The sequence below is a fragment of the Eubalaena glacialis genome, chromosome 1 (assembly GCF_028564815.1).
Source record: "Eubalaena glacialis isolate mEubGla1 chromosome 1, mEubGla1.1.hap2.+ XY, whole genome shotgun sequence".
Lineage (NCBI taxonomy): Eukaryota > Metazoa > Chordata > Mammalia > Artiodactyla > Balaenidae > Eubalaena > Eubalaena glacialis.
This window is the reverse complement of record NC_083716.1, coordinates 113,366,995-113,386,317: the sequence shown is the minus strand read 5'-3', so window position 1 is coordinate 113,386,317 and position 19,323 is coordinate 113,366,995. Positions and strand designations below refer to the sequence as shown.

Below are 19,323 nucleotides of genomic sequence, written 5' to 3'. Positions count from 1 at the left end.
TACATATTCATTCAAGTATAACATATTCAGGAAACTTTCTAAAATAATAAACTTTTCAAATTTCCCAAAGACATTTTTCTTTTATTATCACGGGACACTCACAGCATAGCACTGGATTCCTTGTCAGTCATACATCCTACTACCCCAATGAAACTGGCATTTATCTATTAAATTAGGACAGGAGAAACAACATAGAACCTTTTGATACAGTACAAGATATAGTACTCTATATACTGCTAGAAGTTTACTCTTGGCCATACTTCATAATTTAATTCTTTTATATTTTAAAAGAATATAGATGAAAAAATTAACTACCCAGAATGTAAGCCCTAAGAAGGCAGGCATTTTTTCATCTGTTTTCTTCACTGAGAAGGCACACTCTGTGCTTCAGCGCACAGAATGGTGTCTGGTATATACAAAATTACAGTAAATTCTTACTAAATAAGTAATTACTTACTTACCTACTTACTTACTTACTGTGGAAGAAAGTAATTACTTACTTAATTTTCTCATTTAATAAAAAGAGTTAAATGAGAATAATTTAAAGTGAGGAATAATTAACTGAACAAGTATTTGTTTAATGTCTACCACGTGTAAGGTGCTAGGAATCAAGGCTGAACATGTCTCAGTGCCTGACCTTAAGGATATGTTGTCTAATGAGCCAGCCAAATATACCATAACAATACAGTATAACGTGCACTGTTATGAAGGTATGCGTGACATTTTGAAAGCCTACAGGAAGTGATCTATATGAGACTAAGCTATAAAAGGTGTGTAGACAACAGGTATTCGGAATTAGTTTGTGATGACTGAATTAAGAAGTTAACTACATTACTGAGGGCAGAAGATGAAACATACAGGTACCAGCAGAGGCAACTAAAGCAGGAGGCAGAAGGGGAAATTGTTAACTGGCTTTTGGAATGCTTTCCATGGCATACACATGACATAACTCTAACAACATGTTCGTGTGTGACTCAATTTATTTCAGCTGCAAACAACAGAAATCATCTCAGGCTAGCTCCAGAAAAAAAGAACAATCTTTCCAGAATCAAAGTGGAATAAATGGCTAAAGGCTCAAGAAGGGTAGGAACCAAGGCAGCTCAGAGAGCTTAGAAAAGGAAACTCAAGGACCTTTCACTAGAGCACTATCAATAACATGACTCAGCTCTCATCTTGCTAAATTTCAGTGTCCAGGATCTAAATTTTAAATTCCCAGGAGACATGATCTAACTGGCCACGGCAACAGAGGATGTCGTTACTCTGTGACTCAATGCCAGAGCAGGGGCACAGCACTGGGAGCCACTCCCAAAGAAAGGAGAGATACCATGACCTGAGTAGTCTTCCCAAAACTTATCTGTTACACTCTACCCTGGACTTCCCAACACATGGTGTATGCATTCCAAACAAGCAACCATTACAAGGACATTACATGTAATTAATGACTGTGAAACTTATGAATTCCCATCAATTTTTGAGGAGTTTCATAAAATCCTGAGTATCTATCCATTACGTGTGGCACAGTGGGGAAAATGTGGGAAATCACTGCAGTAAGAAAGTACTGGTCGACAGACTCAAGTTAAAGAAGGCAGTTAGGTAAAGACATCATAGGATTTGGGAAAAGAGTTAACCTTAAAAGTTATCAAAACAATATTCAAATATTTTAGACTGGTTTCAGCAATTAGTCTAAATTGCAAACTTAAAAAAAATCCAAAATACAGTTTTTAAAAAGTCAAATATGGGCACAACAAATCAATAGTAGAAGCTGCCATTTAAATGCTATTTCTTAATAATATTTTAAAAATCCCTAATTTTAACTGTCAGAGAAATTGAGCACTCTAAGTGTCCTCAGAGGCTTTAGAAATGTCTATAATGCCTCACACTTCCCTCTTATGATCATTTACATTGTAGTTATAAATAACTTCTGGTTACCCGTAATGAATGATCTGGTGGTTTATCTCAGCAATCAAATGGTAACACACTCTTTATGACCAGTGCCACAATATACATGCACAGAGATAATTAACATTTTAAAATTACAAAATAAATAATAAAACTGCTGTAAAGCAAACATCAATTTGTAAATTACAAAGTAGTATAAGAATGTCAAATAGGAGTCCTTGTAAAGAACCAAACAACTCAGGACACCTGTTTCCAGTAAAAGAAACTCAAAACTGTTGAACTTGCATTCTAACCTTCCATCATAAATTGGTAAAACATTCAACACCAAGTCACACAGTAAATTCCATGAAGAAATATCTATAGGAGCATTTTCAAAACCATGTTTTACTGGACCTTAGTTCCAGAAGATATATTTGAAATCCTCGTCTTGGAGTTTGTCAATACATATCATCTTAAAAGCATAAGGAAGAATCTGGGAAATCCAGTTTTTACTACACAATGCTGTTAATCCAGGGCAGGTCCTGGAACGCTGCAAGGCTTTGACTCTGAGAAACTCCAGCTTTACAGCAAGCACAAACACACATAACAAAATGAAGATGTATACCAGTGTCCTTTGTCAAAAGCTGGTTGATCTTATTAGAATCAGTCAAAAACAGAAGCACTCCTGATGAGTACTAGAAAAAGAAAATGTCTACACAAAGCCTAAGAGTTTATAATGGGGACTTCCCCGGGGGTGCAGTGGTTAAGAATCCACCTGCCAATGCAGGGGCCACGGGTCCCATCCCTGGTCCGGGAAGATCCCACATGCCACGGAGCAACTAAGCCCATGCGTCACAACTACTAAGCCTGCGCTCTTGGGCCCGCGAGCCAAAACCACTGAGCCCATGTGCCATAACTACTGAAGCCTGCGCGCCTAGAGCCAGTGCTCCACAATGAGAAGCCCGCGCACCACAACGAAGGGTAGCCCCTGCTCGCCGCAACTAGAGAAAGCCCACGTGCGGCAACGAAAACCCAACGCAGCCAAAAATAAATAAATAAATAATTAATTTTTTAAAAAAAGTTTATAATGATGAAGCAAACTCCTGCCTACCTCTCCAGACTCATTTCTGCCCTCTCACCACCATCAACCCTATGCACTGCAGCAGCAGTTCCCAAACCTTTGCATAAGAATAACTTGGGGAGCTTTGGAGGAAAACATACAGATTTTGTGCTTCTCACCTCCAGATATTAATACAGTAAGTCTGGGGAAGAGGTCAAAGAATCTGCATTTTGACATCTAATCCAAGTGATTCTAACCGCACATTATAATTTTACTGCAGACACATGGAACTACTAACTTCACTGTTACCTCCATGCTTTTACCTCACCTTGTCCTTTTCATACCTCAACACTAGGCAAAAATACCCCCTTCCTGAAGCCTCTTCCATCCTTCTCTCTAGGTAGAATGGACTCTGTGCAATATAATGTGACAGTTCACAACGTGGACTTTAGTGTCGGTAAGACCTGGGGTCCAAAGCCTAGCTCGCAGCCACCTTCTACTGTGTAATCTAGAGAAATTTTCTTAACTTCTCAAAACCTCAATTCCTCAATATGACAGAGTCAGAAATAGTATCTATAACTTAGAGGGCCGTTCAGAGGACCAAATGCATGTAACGCAGTTAGCATGTGCCTGTGAGCATTCAATACATGTTGTTAATCATTTATAACAAAAATACCTTATTAATTACAAAACATTCACCCTGCAAGACTCAGCTCAAATACATCATCTATGAAGGCTGAGCTGGTCAGTCATTCCTTCTTACATGTCCTCATAGCATCCTGTATCTCTACCTCACTGAAAGGTGATTTTTTACACATTTATCTTCATAATATGATTGAATAAATGACCTTAAGATCAAAAAACTATCTTTTACCTTCAGTATACAGAAGATACTCAAATTAAATTCACTGAAATAAAACAAACCCACAGACAATGCTTAACAAAAAAGAACCAAAGCAAAACAATGTTCTTCTCCTCAATTTGGTAGACTCAAAGACAAAGGCTGAAACCTAACACAAAAAAAAAGAAGTGTAGATGGAATCAAAAGAACTGGTAAGAAATAGGGTAAACAAGGATGGCAAAAGCCAACAAGAATCTTCTACGGGCTCTGATGTACTCCCCATAGGAATACTTTACTTATACTAGCACGTCTCTGTGGAAAGATCCAAATGACCGCAGACTGCCATCTTTACTCAATTCAGAGTAAGGTTGGAGCTAATGGGGCTGTCACCAACTTCAATGACAGATGGATGGTTGTGCCCACTAGGCTTTGCCTACAGTCAGAAAACAAGGGGAAGCTATGCGCCATTTCCAAACAATCTCTTTCTCGATTGTCCCACACACTACTTTTTTCCTGTGAGAGCCTCAGGAAGGGAACACTACTTTTCTATGCAGATGAAATCTACAAGCTGTATTTTTAAATGCTTATTACCTTCAATGTATTTCTGTGGAATAAAAACCAGCTGACCACAATCCACAACTAATTTCACACTGTTCAAGAGAATTTTTTTTTTTTTTTTTTGGCCGCACCTTGCAGCATGTGGGATCTTAGTTCTCAGAACAGGGATCGAACCAATGCCCTCTGCCTTGGAAATGTGAAGTCTTAACCATTGGACCACCAGTGAAGTCCCCAAGAGAATATTCAAGTAAAACAACAAAAATTAGAACTGGCAACTAGTTATAACTAGGTCACATTCACACTCAAATTGCTTTATTAAAAAATGTGTTTTCAGTAATGACTATTCAAAAACATTTTTAAAAAAATCTTTCCCCTTTTCCCTATCTGCCCTACCGTCAACGTTGAGTGAAGATTCTGAGTTCTCAAAGTGCTCTACACAGAATAAATATACTTGAAAACTCCCCTGATATTCATATCCCTTTTAGAAACCTAGCCCAAAAGATGTTAACAACCTAGAAACAAATAATTTCAATATGTCATCAACTTATTATTGCAATTGCTTATATATAGATTTCTTTAACAAACCAGGCCTAAACTTAAGAATATTATTTTTAAATTTCATTTCATAAGGTAAGTCTCTTTTGCTTTAAAACAGTGGGCCTCAACCTCATAAAGATTAACTCTTGACTAGCCCCCTAAGAAATAATCTGCCTAATTACTATAAAGGCTAATTGTAAACTAATTAAAGGAAACCAGATTATGTCCCCTCAACATATGCCTCTGACATAAAAATTTTGATCTGAAGGCAATTAATAAGCAGTAAACACAAGAGGAGCTCTCTCTACCTTCCCCCCTTTTCCTTCAAAAGGCAGGATATTCCCATTACTGGAGACAGACTGTCATTAGCCCAAAGACACCAGCAGAGGAATCAGCAAACAAACTTTACTACATTAGTTTCTTCCCATATATTTACCTTCGCAGTCTGTCATCCTTGGAAGCCTAGAACTGCTTTCCTTTGTCCTGTCATTTCTCCACAAAATTATTACTCTTTGTTGAAGATGCTATATAAACTAGAATTCTAAGCTACTGCTTTGAGCTACTCTCTGTTGAGTTTTTTCCTGTGTGATGTATGCTGCACATGTTAATAAACTCGGTTTTTTTTCACTTGTTAATGTCTTTTTGTTAAAGAATTCCAACCTAAGATGGGTAGGGGTAAAGTTTTGCCTCCCCTACATAACATAACTGCTATTACAGTTTTCAGAGCTGTTACGTAAGTTTTATTTAGCCCTCATAATAATTATTTTAACCCACTGTCAAGATGGTGGAGCTGAGGCTCAGAGATGAAATAATTTTTCTAGGAGCTGACAGTCATTATGGTTATTAAGTGGCAAAGCCAATATATGAAACTACACTTTGGCCATCACACTGCCTTTCACTCTAAAGAGCTATGCAAATACAAAATTTTATCATCATCACCCAAGAGAGATTTGCTATTATACCATCTAACCCAAACTTAATTCTTCAGTATCATCTTCCATTAAACTATCCCACTTTCCAGTCACAATACTCATTCTTGAAATATAACAAGTCCTTCTCAATCCTAGGCCTTTGAACCTGTGGCTCTCCAGCTAGAATCATCGCCAGCACCCCTAACCGGCTTCTGCATCTGGCAATGTCAGACTCGTTCCTCAGAGTCCACTCAGCCCACCCTCCCGTCCTCCCGTGGCCCTTCGTATGTGCCCTTTCTGTAATTTTTAAATGTATTTAAAATTATTTGACGCATGCTAGTAAAAATAGGTAACCATATAAAATGATGGGACAGTTATTCTCCCTTTGATTTTAAATATTAATGTGCCAACACAGGAAAGTATAAAGAAAATTAAAATTACCTTTAATAACAACCCAAAGATCACCATCATTTCCAATTTTTACAAGGAATTTCTTCCCAATCTTTTCTTTGTGTGAATTTACTTTAAAAAAGTAAACAAGGATCTAGAATCACAATTAATTTAATGGCCGTCACACACTGAATTCTCCCATGTCACAAAATATTCTTTGAAAACAATTTTAATGGACGCATTGCCATTCTTACAAATGTTCTATTTACATCTTAATCACTAGTTTTTTATATTGTTGGATACTTCTTGTTTCCTTTCTTATGCTATCTACACCTCATTTGTCCATTTCAGTGTTCTCAGCCTAAGGGTAGCTCTGGGTTCTCCCCTAAGGGGGCATTTGTGAATGCGAGGGACCATTTTTGGTTGGCCATGACTGGAGAGGATATGTTACTACCATTTTATTTACTGTTTGGGAACCAAGATACTAAATGTCCTGCAATATACAGGCCTGCCTCCAAATGCCAACAGCTGGCTTACTCAGAATCACCTGTTTAGGAAAGCAGCACTGGGCTGCTCTCCATGCAGAGAGGGCCACAGACAGGACCCACACACACACAGGCAGGAGACCCAGTGAGATGAAAGAGCCAAATTGCCTAACAGAGACTGTGGTAATAGACAAGTAAAGCATCCTGGGTTCTTCTGGAATGTGAATTGGGGAATATGGAGAGGTTTGACCAATTATTAGAAGAGATAAAAATGAAGCCAGATGAGGGCTTCTGGTATGAAAATGAAAAGCTCTGCTGACCCACTCTCCAGTGAAACTGGTTAAAAGTATTTAAAAACAACTATTCAAAGCCCCTGGAAATGGTCCTAAAGACAAAGAGTGAATAAAGAAACATCTATCCAAGAAGATCTACAAAAATTTGGTAAGAGAAGCAAAAGTATCTGGTATCTGAACCAAGACCACTCCTCACTTTCAACTTCACAGCTCAGTCAGAAAGACTCTACTCCAGGCTGCTGCAGCCAAAGACAAAGGGTCATCTTTCCCTCTAGCTTCCAGGGGCAGGGTGTCTTCCCAGGAAGAGCCCGATGTCAGCATTTCTCATTCTGCCTCCAGCTACCTGCTGCTGAAGGTAAGTTCCAGGCAAATGTAGTTGCAAGTGGGGGCTCCCAGCTTCTGCCCAGCACTCAATCACAGTAAGAAGGCTCTGCTTTGGGCACAGCACACTGACAATACTGGGGCCCTGATCACCCTTGCCCCCATTTGTGTGACAGTGGTTCCATGCCAAGAGAGGCAAGCCAGGAGCACCTCAGGCTGCTATCAAATCCCCACTGCACACTGACAGCTCGGCTTCTAGAACTGGGATGTCACTCAGAAAGAAACCTGCCGTCACTCTCTCCCCACCCCCTACCCCAAACTCCAGAGCCCCGGCTCAGAGATTTTGCTTGGGGAAAAAGCAGGCAGTAAAGCAGATAGCTTCTAATTTTTCCCCAAAGAAACCAACTTCATTTGCAACCAAGCTTGGGGACGTTCAGGCTAAGGCACTTTCACTAACACTGGAAACTGGTGGAAGGCACTTAGAAGGAGATTCAAAATACAGGATAAACTGTAGGCCAGCTAGTTTGCAGGAGATAACCAGGTAATAATACAGCTGGGAGGAGCCATCCTGAGGTCAGAACAAAGCAAACACAGACCTCAGAAATTATGCCTTCAAAGGAGCCAGAATTTGATTAGATTGACTTGTTGAGCAATTTATGCCATAGGGCATTGCTGAAAATAACACAGCCATCAGTGGAGTTCTAACAGCTGATTGTGGTAAGAGAAAGAGAAAAAAAGAGCCCTACTAATACCACTGTCATCCCAGGTGACTGTAAGCATGTCCCAAACTGCACATCTCTGAGGATGCAACACCAGAGATTTAAAACTGCGAGTGAGGAAACAGTATTCACTAAAATAATCCAGCTAGTCACTAAACCATTACTCTAAAATGTCCAGTTTCCAACAATAAATTAAAAGGCATGCAAAGAAACTGGAAAGTATGACCCATAACCAGGAAAAAAGCAGGCAACAGAAACTGCCTGTGAGAGCAACCAGATATTAGATTTATCAGGAAAAGACTTCAAAGTGGCCATTTGTAAACATGGTTAAAAAAATAAAGGCATGATGACAATATCATATCAAATAGAGAATATATATAGAAATAGAAATTTGACTCATCACCTATAAGAGTAACCCAGTAAGATTAACAGCTGACTCCTCAATGGAAACAATGGAGGCAGAAAGCAGTGGGATAACATATTCTAAGTGCTCAAAGAAAAACTATCAACTAAGAATCCTATATCCAACAAAGCTATCTTTCAAAAATAATTAACAAAAAAGAAATGAAAACTTTTCTAGATAACCAAGAAAAAGAAAGAATTTGTCAAGTAGACCCACCATACAAGAACTGCTAAAGGAAGTTCTTCAGGCTGAAAGCAAGTGACCTCAATGAATCCACATGAAAAAACAATAAGCACCAGTAAAGATAACTGTGTAATTATGAAAGACAGTATAAATGCATATTTTCTCCTTTCTTAATTTAACTGATTTATACAACAGTTGCATAAAGTAATATGTATATACTGTATTGCTGGACCTGTAATACAGAAGACCAATGACAGTACAAAGAAGGTGGGTGGGAACAAACCTGTATTACACTAAGGAAATAACTTCTATAACAACGCATTGTTGGATTTTAGCATTAATAAATATAATATGTATAACAATAATATTACAAAAAGAGAAAAAGAATAGACCTACATAGCACTAACCTTACTATATACCATTGGAATTAAGCTACCGTAAATCTGAAGCTGATTCTGATTAACATATGTGGTAAACCCTAGAGCAACCACTAAAAAAAAAAAAAACCTCAAAACCATAGTAAAAATATTATTAAAGAAATTAAAATGCACAGAGTATTAAAAATATAACTACAATAATTTGTTAACGAGTACACTAGAGAAAAAGACATAAAGCGTGACATCAAAAACATAAAATGTGGGGGAGAGCAAAAATGTGTAACTTTAGCATGTACTTGAAGTTATCAGCTTAAAATAGACTGGTATAAGATATTTTACATAAGCCTCTTGGTAACCCATAAAGCAAAAAGGTATACTAGATATACAAAACAAAATTTTTTTAAGTAATCTAAGCATACTGCTAACAGAAAATCATCAAACCACAAAGGAAGAGAGCGGGAGAAGGAAAAAAGGAATGACAAAACAGTCAGAAAACAAAGAACAAAATGGCAATAATAAGTCCCTACCTATCAGTATTTACTTTAAATGTAAATGGACTCAATTCTTCAACCAAAAGATAGAGTGGTTAAATGGATGGGAAAAACAAAAACAAAAACTGAACTATATGCTGTCTACAAGAGACTCACTTCAGCTTTTAGGACACACGCAGACTGAACAAAAAAAAAGGATGGAAAAAGATATTCCATGCAAATGGAAACCAAATGAAAGCAGAGGTAGCTATATTTATAATCAGAGAAAATAGACTTTTAGCCAAAAACTATAATAAGATACAAAGAAAGTCATTATATTGTATAATGATAATAGAGTTAATCCAACAAGAGGATTTACCATTTGTAAATATTTATGCACCCAACATCAGAGTACCTAAATATTAACAGACCTGAAGGAAGAAATAAGATATCAACACAATAATAGTAGGGAACTTCAATGCCTCACTTTCAATAATGGATAGATCATCCAGACAGAAAATCAATAAGGAAATATTGGGCTTAAACTACACGTTAGGCCAAATGGACTGAAAAGACATTTACAGAACATTCCATCCAACAGGAGCAGAGTACACATTCTTCTCAAGTGCACATGAACAATCTCCAGTACAGATCATATGTTAGGCCACAAAGTAAGTCCTAATAAATTTAAGAAGATTGAAATCATACCAAACATCTTTTCCGACCACAATGGTATGAAAGTAGAAATGAGTATGAGTATGAGAAGTATGAGAAGAAAACTGAAAATTTCACAAACATGTGGAGATCAAACATCATGTTGCTAAACAACCAATGAGTCAAAGAAGAATTCAAAAAATACCTTGAGACAAATGAAAATGGAAATATTGATATAACATACCAAAACTTATGGAATACAGCAAAGCAGTCCTAAGAGGGAAGCTTACAGCAATAAATGCCTATATTAAAAAAAAAGAAATATCTCAAATAACAACTTTACACCCCAAGGAACTAGAAAAAAGAAACTAAGCCCAAAATTATTAGAAGAAAAAAAAAATAACAAAAATCAGAGCAGAAATAAATGAAATAGAGACTAAAAAGACAATAGAAAGGTCAATAAAATTAAGACCTGTTTTTTACAAAAGATAAACAAATAGACAAACCTTTAGCTAGACTTACCAAGAAAAAAAAGAGGATAGAAAGAAATAAAACTATAAAGGAAAGAGGAGACATTACAATTGATACCGCACAAATACAGAGGATCATAAAAACTAAGAACTGTATGCTGAGAAATTGGACAATCTATAAGAAATGGATAAGTTCCTAGAAACATACAAGCTACTAAGATTGAATCATGAAGAAACAGAAAATCTAAATAGACTGATTACTGTGAAGAGATGGAATCAGTAATCAAAAACCACCCAACATAGAAAAGTTCAGGACCAGATGGCTTTACTGGTGAATTCCACCAAACATTTAAAGAAGAATTAATACCAGTCCTTCTCAAAGAGTGCCAAAAACTTGAAGAAGAGGGAGCACTTCCAAACTCATTTCATGAAGCCGGCATTACCCTGATACCAAAACCAGACATGGACACAAGAAAAGAAAATTACAGGCCAATATCCTTGATGAACATAGATGCAAAAATCCTCGACAAATTATTAACAAACCAAATTCAGCAATACATTAAAAGAATCATACACCATGGTCAAATGGGATTTATTCCAGGGATGCAAGGATGGTTCAAATCCACAAATCAATCAATGTGATATACCATATTAACAAAATGAAAGCTAAAAATCACATGATCATCTCAATAGATGCAAAAAAAAAGTAATTCAACATTGATTCATGACAAAAACTCTTAACAAACTGGGCAAAGAGAGAATGTATCTCAACATAATAAAGGCCATATGACAAGCCCACAGCCAACATCACACTCAATGGTGCAAAGCTGTAAGCTTTTCCTCTAAGATCAGGAACAAGACAAGAATGTCCACTCTCACCACTTTCATACAACACAGTATTGGAAGGCTTAGCAATTAGGCAAGAAAAAGAAATAAAAGGCATCCAAATCAGAAAGGAAGATGTAACATGGTCTTTATTTGCAGATGACATAATATATAGAGAAAACCCTAAAGACTCCACCAGAAAACTGATAGAACTAATCAATGAATTCAGTAAAGTTGCAGGATACAAATCAATATACAAAAATCTGTTGCACTTCTTTACACTAACAATGAACTATGAAAAGAAATTAAGAAAACAATCCCATTTATAATTGCCTCAAAAAGAATAAAAGAATCTAGGAATAAATTTAACCAACAAGGAGAGTACACTGAAAACTGTAAGACACTGATAAAAAAAATTGAAGACATAAATAAAAAGAAAGCTATTATGTGCTTATGGATTAGAAAAATTGATATTGTTAAAATGACCATACTACCCAAAGCAATCTACAGATTTAATGCAATCCATTTCAAAATTATGACATTCTTCAAAAAACTAGAAAAAATAATCCTAAAAGCTCTATGGAACCACAGAAGATACTGAATAGCCAAAACAATCTTGAGAAAGAACAAAGCCACAGAGGCATCATATGCCCTGATCTCAAACTATATTACGAAGCTACAGTAGTCAAGACAGTGTTAACACTGGCATAAAAAACAGACACATAGATCGACAGAACAGAATAGAGAGCCCAGAAACAAACCCATGCATATATGGTCAAATGATCTACAACAAAGGAGCCAAGAATATACAATGAGAAAGAATAGTCTCTTCAATAAATGGTGTTGGGAAAAGTGGACAGCTACATGAAAAAGAATCAAACTGGATTACTTTCACACCATATACAACAGTATACTCAAAATGGGTTAAAAACTTAAATGTAAGACCTAAAACCATAAAACTCCTAGAAGAAAACATATGCAGTGCACTCTTTGACACTGGTCTTGGCAATGTTTCTTTGGATATGTCTCCTCAGGAAAGGGAAACAAAAGCTAAAGTAAACAAAGGAACTATATCAGACTAAAAAGTTTGCATAGCAAAGGAAACTATCAACAAAACAAAAAGGCCGCCTACTTAATAGAATAAAATATTTGCAAAAAATATATCTGATAAGGGGTTAATATCCAAAATACACAAAGAATTCATACAACTCAACATTAAAAAAACAAATAACCCAATAACAAAATGGGCAGAGGATCTGAATAGACATTTGGCCAAAGAAGACATACAGATCGCCAACAGACACATGAAAAGATCACTCATCATCAGGGAAATGCACGTCAAAGCTACAATATCACCTCACACCAGCTCTTATCAAAAAGACAAGAAATAACAAGTGTTGGGGAGGATGGGGAGGAAAGGGAACACTTGTGCACTGTTGGTGGGAATGTAAACTGATGCAGCAAATGTGAAAAACAGTAGCAGCAACTTAAATGTCCATCAATTGACAAATGGATAAACAAAATGTGGTATATCCAAAGAATGGAATATTACTGATCACAAAAAGGAATGAAGTACTGATATATGCTACAACTTGGATAAACATTGAAAGCATTAAGTGAAAGAAGCCAGTCACAAAAGACCACATGTTATGTAATTCCATTCATATGAAATGTCCAGAACAAGGAGGGGTTGGGGGGTGGGGGTGATAAGGAGGTAACAGCTAAAGGGTTTCTTTTCAATGTGATGAAAATATTCTAAAATTGACTATGGTGATGGCTGTACTACCGTGAATATACTAAAGACTACTGAATTGCATACTTTAAAATGGGTGAATTGTATAGTATGTAAATTTATCTCAATAAAGATATTTGAAAAAAAAAAGGTGATATTTTTAAAGGTCAAATTTGACACAAAAATCCATGATGAACAAAATATCAAAATTTAAATACTAGCATACAAACGACTAAGTCTTCCTTTTGCTTCAGGCTCCAATATGGACCAGTAAAGCACTGTTACTGATCCTGACTTTAAGATTTTGATTTTTTTCATCATATTTTTGGCATTAAGTTTTAAAATATTATCTTGATCTTTTTTAAGTTTCCTTAGAGATCTAAAGAAACACATGCAGAATGAGTACTACAGATAAAATGAATTAAATAACAAACCACAACAACAAACCACAACTAGCCTGAACTCCAAAATGCAAACGGGAAAAACATTATTTGGAAAAATCATGTTGTGAGTACCATCTTGCAGCAGGCAAAACAATGCCCCCACAAAAGATGTCCACATCCTAATCCCCAGAACGTGTAAATAAGCAAAAGGGATGTGCAGATGTAATTAAGGATAGGAAGATTGCCCTGGATGATCTGAGTAGGCCCAGTATAATCACAAAGGGTTCTCGTGGGAGGGAGGCAGGAGGGTCAGAGTAAGAGACAGACGTGTGAGGACACAAGCAAAGGTCTGAGAGATTTAAAGATGCGACAGTTCTAGCTTTGAAGATGGAGGAAGAAGTCATATGCCAATGAGTGCAAGTGGCCTGTAGAGCTAGAGAAGGCAAGGGAGCAGATTCTCCCTTACAGAAGGAACACAGCCCTGGTGCCACCTTGATTTTAACCCAGTGAGACCCACTTTGGACTTCTGACCTCCAGAATTGTAAGAAACAAATCTCTGTTTTTTTAAGCCACTAAATTTGTATCAGGTTGTTATGGCAGCAACAGGAAACTAATACACATCTTTTAAGTTTGGGGGCTATAACCCGCACTGCTCCATTTAATATAACTGCACTCTTTCAAGGGTACAATTGGCACTCAAACTACTAGAAGTTTAGCAAATTAGGATAACCCTCCTGGAGGGGAAAATCTACGAAAAGCACAAAAATATGTTCATGGCAGACTTCATTTATAATAGCTAAACAGTCTAAATGTTAATGACCAGGAAACTGTTAAATAAGTAATAGTCCATCCATATTATGAAATATTATGCAACCATTAAAAATTACACTTAGTGGGAATCTTTAACGACATGGGGAAATACTTAAGTATAATGTTAAGTGAAGAGATAAAAATGTTATATTGATACGTAACATATATAGTAAAATCACAAGTAACTTAAAACGTATACATACGTTCTATAGAAAGAGAATAAAAATGCAGGAGAAATAATGTAAAAAAGTTAATAGTCATTTCTGTGACAGGAGTATGCTGACTTCAATTTTCTTCTTTAAACTTTTATATGATTTCCAAATTTTCAACATGCACATTTATTTATTTAGAATCCATCTCATTAAAAAAAGTAGTTGAAAAAAAGAAAGTCAACACTACATTTATACATTTATAACTGAAGCATGAAGCCATCAGTCAATCTCCTGATGCTGCTTTCCAAAATGGAAAGTTAAGATATTATACACTAAATAAACTGTAACAATGTTTATGTTATCAAATAATTTCTACCTATCAATTACATATTAATTAGAATTTAGTCTAAATGCTTAAGAGTGTACGAAAAACTGAACGTCAAAATAACTAAAAGATAAGCCTTCCTCTCACTTCTGATCTCACCTGCCCCCTATTTATTCTAGCCACAACGGCTCCAACCTTAGATCTTTGTTAGGAATGTTCATCCCCTACATAGACACGTGCTATTCCTTCACCTCCTTCCAGGTCTTGATTCAAATGTCACTTTCTCAATAAGGCCTATGTGTACCTCCCTATTTAACACCAAAGCCTGCCCTCCACCTTGGCACCCTTCACTCTGTTCAAACTTTCTTCTTTCTCCACAGCATTTATCACCTCCTAACAAACTACAATTTTTGAAAAGAAGTGTGGAGGGCTTCCCTGGTGGCACAGTGGTTAAGAATCTGCCTGCGAATACAAGGGACACGGATTTGGCCCTGGTCCGGTAAGATCCCACATGTTGCAGAGCAACTAAGCCCATGCGCCACAACTACTGAGCCTGCGCTCTACAGCCCGCAAGCCACAACTACTGAGCCCGCGTGCCACAACTACCGAAGCCCGCACGCCTAGAGCCCGTCCTCCGCAACAAGAGAAGCCACCGCAATGAGAAGCCCGCACACCACAACGAAGAGTAGCCCCCGTTCGCCGCAACTAGATAAAGGCCGTGTGCGGCAACGAAGACCCAATGCAGCCAAAAATTTAAAAAATTAAAAAAAAAAAAGTGTATATTGTTTAATGTCTTTCTCCCCCTGCTGGAAAATAAATCCAAGGAGAGGATTTTCGTGGCAGTGGAACCTCATTTAGTCACTCAAAAGAGCCTGACACATAGCAGGTGCTCAAAAAATATTTGTTGGATATATGAATATACTAGTGATATGTCAACGGACAGAGTCAATAATACAATCTCTAACAACTGCATCTACTACTTAAAATTGGACAATTTTCTGTGCATGTGTAGTCAAAGCAAAATATTTGGTATATTGGCCATCTTTATCATTCCTATGTTTCAGTTTGTGTTTACCAAAAACTTACAGCTGAATTATTGAAAAAGTCCCAATTTTATTTTGTTAACATTGTGCAGTACAGACTGTATAACCAGGGAAGCAAATTAAAATCATATAAATTTAATAGGTGATAACCACCATAACTTTCTATTTCAATTGATGTTTCTTCAGACTGCAAATCCGCGCTGCCCCACTAAGACATCATTCTGGGAATGGGGAAGCCTAGTCAAATATCAAAGGCCTGGCCTATTTTCTGAATCAATAAGCACAGTTGAAACTGCCTAATATCCAAAATGGGACTCAATCAATACTTACTTCCCTGTGATTTCATAAGTAACCAGACGATCCCTATTTATTTACTTTGAAAGCAGTTCTCTATCATTTTTGAAGGGGTTGAAGCCTAGACCCTAAGACAGGCTCTCTACAACTCCTAAATAAAACAGGTCTCATAGAATGTGCAAGGGAAAAGCCTCCCCAAAGATGTTGTTTAGCCAATACCTCTGAATGACGCTCTACACTTCCAGGGTCTGATCCAGAGTGCTGCTCATTTACATCCTCCTCAACGTCTGACCCTGAATCCCGTTCATCCTGTACTGGGGTAGCGCCACCATCATCTGCTTAAAAATAAAACAAAAACCCACTTAAGGTGTAAGATGGACGACATCTACAACCGAAACGAACACAATGAATCAAGAATAATGTAAGAGCAAGGGTTACCACTGATGAAGCATAACTAATGATGCTAATTTGTGAATAAGACAACAGTACAATACTTACATAAATACCAACAATCGTAACTTGTATTGTTGACACATGTGGCAGCGAGAATATATCATTAAAGGAATAGGAAGCTTAATAAACATCACTAAGGACCAAGTCGACAAACTAATAGTGTGCACTTTATTTCAACTTTGTTAAAATAACTGAGTCTATTTTCTCCATAGCACTTACTTACCACCTTCTGATGTACTACATGACTTTCCAAGTTAGTTTTGTTTAATGCGCTTCTCTCCTCGCTTGAATGAAAGTGCCAAAAGAACAGGGATTTTTGGCTCACTGCTGAATCCCTGGAGCCCAGAACACTGTCTGGTACAGTATTTGTTTATGAATGAAGAGCACAAGGAACTCCAGTCCAGAAATAGAGTAAACTCCCTAAAGTAAAGCATATACTACTACACTATTAGAAAACGAATTGCCACCTATCTTTAACCAATACTTTAAAAATACAAAGTAAAATTGTACTGAGAGGAATTTTGAGTTGTTGGAGAATATGGGAAGCCTTGGTTAGGAGTTTACTAAAAATAAATAAATTTTTTTTAAATTAATTAATTTATTTATTTTTGGCTGTGTTGGGTCTTCGTATCTATGCGAGGGCTTTCTCTAGTTGCGGCAAGCAGGAGCCACTCTTCATCGCGGTGCGCGGGCCTCTCACTATCGCGGCCTCTCTTGTTGCGGAGCACAGGCTCCAGACGCGCAGGCTCAGTAGCTATGGCTCACGGGCCTAGTTGCTCCGCGGCATGTGGGATCTTCCCAGACCAGGGCTCGAACCCGCGTCCCCTGCATTGGCAGGCAGACTCTCAACCACTGCGCCACCAGGGAAGCCCAATAAATAAATTTCTAAAAATGAAGCACTCAACTACAGGAAAATCAGTATCATACTAATCAGCTTCTCTACTTAGCTAAGGAGTAAAAAATATATATATTTAATATTTAATATTCTTATTAGTCATAATAAAAAATTCTGAAGTGTAACGAAAACTTACGCTTCAATGGTTGGAATATGGGGGAAAGAGGACACAGAAGAGGCTAAGACCCTGTCCTAGCATAATAGGAAGTCGTTACACAATGCCTAAAAATGATGCAACGAGATAGCATAAATTAGGAATACAGGGATGAACGTCAAAAAATGGCTAAAAAAATGAAAAGTCAGGAAATTGCTAACTTTTCATGTCTTTCAGCACGTTATATACACATATTACATATGATTACTTATTTAAAAGTAATTTAAAAACACAAATGAACTGACAACTATTTTGAAAACATCAAGAAAGCAAAGCAAAACAGCAGTATGTGTTTGGAAACGTGTTTGCAGTCACTACTATTCGCCGTCACATAATAAGGAATCGAAGTGAACTCAAAACACAACGGAGTAATTAACGCTTAGAAAATTATTTAAGCCCTTTTGATAGAGAATACTCAATGGAACTAGGACACAATAGGAAAGCAAAAGCAACGTTTTTATTCCCCACGAGGTTCTGCCTTATTCCTCTTTGGACCTCCGGTGGCTAGCACGGTGTTAGCAGAGTGGGGCCCCGTGTTTACAGACTAAACAGGAAAAGAAAGGAGAACTTCAGTGAGGAGAAAGGGGAAAGATCTCAAGGTGAAGGAAAGGAACAAAAATCGCTAGTAAGCCCCAGAGGAACACACCTTATTCTAAAATATGTATACAACTCAAATTTGGGTCCTACGTGTTCTTTAATGGAAGAAACTAGTTTGCAGGCGAGATCAAACTAGTCCCAACTCCTAGTGAAAAGTCTAGATAAGATCCTGCAACCCCACTGAACAGCTAACTCCCTCGGATTCTCGAAAATCACTCTCAACTCCTGAAAAAAATCCCCTATCAGGAGACCTTCCCTCGTACTTTGCACACAGTAAGTGTCTGATGTATGGAAGTGGCTCCTTATTGCAGCGACGTCCTTCGCCGATTCAGAAGACAGCTGTCCCTCTAGAATCCCCTCTCCGAGGTTCTAACTTCGGGGGCCGCAGCACGTCGGCTGGCTCTCAGCGCTCAGCCTCACTCCACGTTAGACCCAGTCCGCGGAGGGAACGTCTCCGGGGCGTCCCTCCCCTCCCCACCCCTCCCCCGCGGGAGTGCGAGGCCAAGCCCGGCCAAGTAACCGCTCCGCCCCCCAGCCCTGTCCCCTAGGTCCGGGCCCCACCTGACTGGTCGCCGCTGTAATATTCCGAGTCCATGGCAGGCGGCTCTCGGCGGGGAGTGTCTGCGCCCCGCGCCGCCCCCGTCACCTCCTTCCCGGCGCTGTGATCACCGACGGCGCGGCCCGGTGCTCAGAGGCCCCCGCCCGACTAGAGGCCTTGGAGGCTGTGGAGAGTAAGGCAGCAACAGCTGCAGACGCGAACACTTCGACCTAGAAAGCCCCGGCAGAAGAGGCCATACCCGGCAGGCTGGCAAGGTGTGTAGGTCAGCGCACTACTTCCCAGAAGCACCTCTACGGCCAAAATGGCGCCTGCCCCCGACCGTCAAAAGAATTCAGGGCGCAGGCGCCGTCACCTGTCATCCGGCCAATGAGAAGGCGCAACGGTAATGACGCACGACACGACCGGAAAGGAGACTATTGGAAAAATTGAGCGGGAGCCGCGGCTGCGGTTAAAACCTTCCCTTGGAGGAACCTGGTCCGTTCCCCATGGAGATGATAATGTTACTGTATGGGTTCTCCGTCCGCGCCTTGTTTGAGGACCTTCTAATTTAC

At 38.4% G+C, this 19,323-nt stretch overlaps 1 protein-coding gene across 5 annotated transcripts in view; it reads right to left on the bottom strand.

Annotated features, from left to right (window-relative positions):
• The window catches only part of IWS1 (interacts with SUPT6H, CTD assembly factor 1), a 47,068-nt gene extending 27,973 nt beyond the window's left edge, over positions 1–19,095 (bottom strand). For 3 of the 5 annotated variants that reach the window (XM_061183021.1, XM_061183023.1, XM_061183024.1), the window contains exons 1-2: positions 18,775–19,095; positions 16,334–16,452 (exon numbers count right to left, since the gene is read on the bottom strand). In XM_061183021.1, coding sequence (XP_061039004.1) covers positions 16,334–16,452; positions 18,775–18,808 — 153 coding nt within the window. In that variant the 5' untranslated portion in view covers positions 18,809–19,095. The remainder of the gene's footprint in view (positions 1–16,333; positions 16,453–18,774) is intronic. The other 2 variants (XM_061183022.1, XM_061183025.1) reach the window with 1 other exon arrangement.
• Positions 19,096–19,323: the final 228 nt, after the last annotated feature.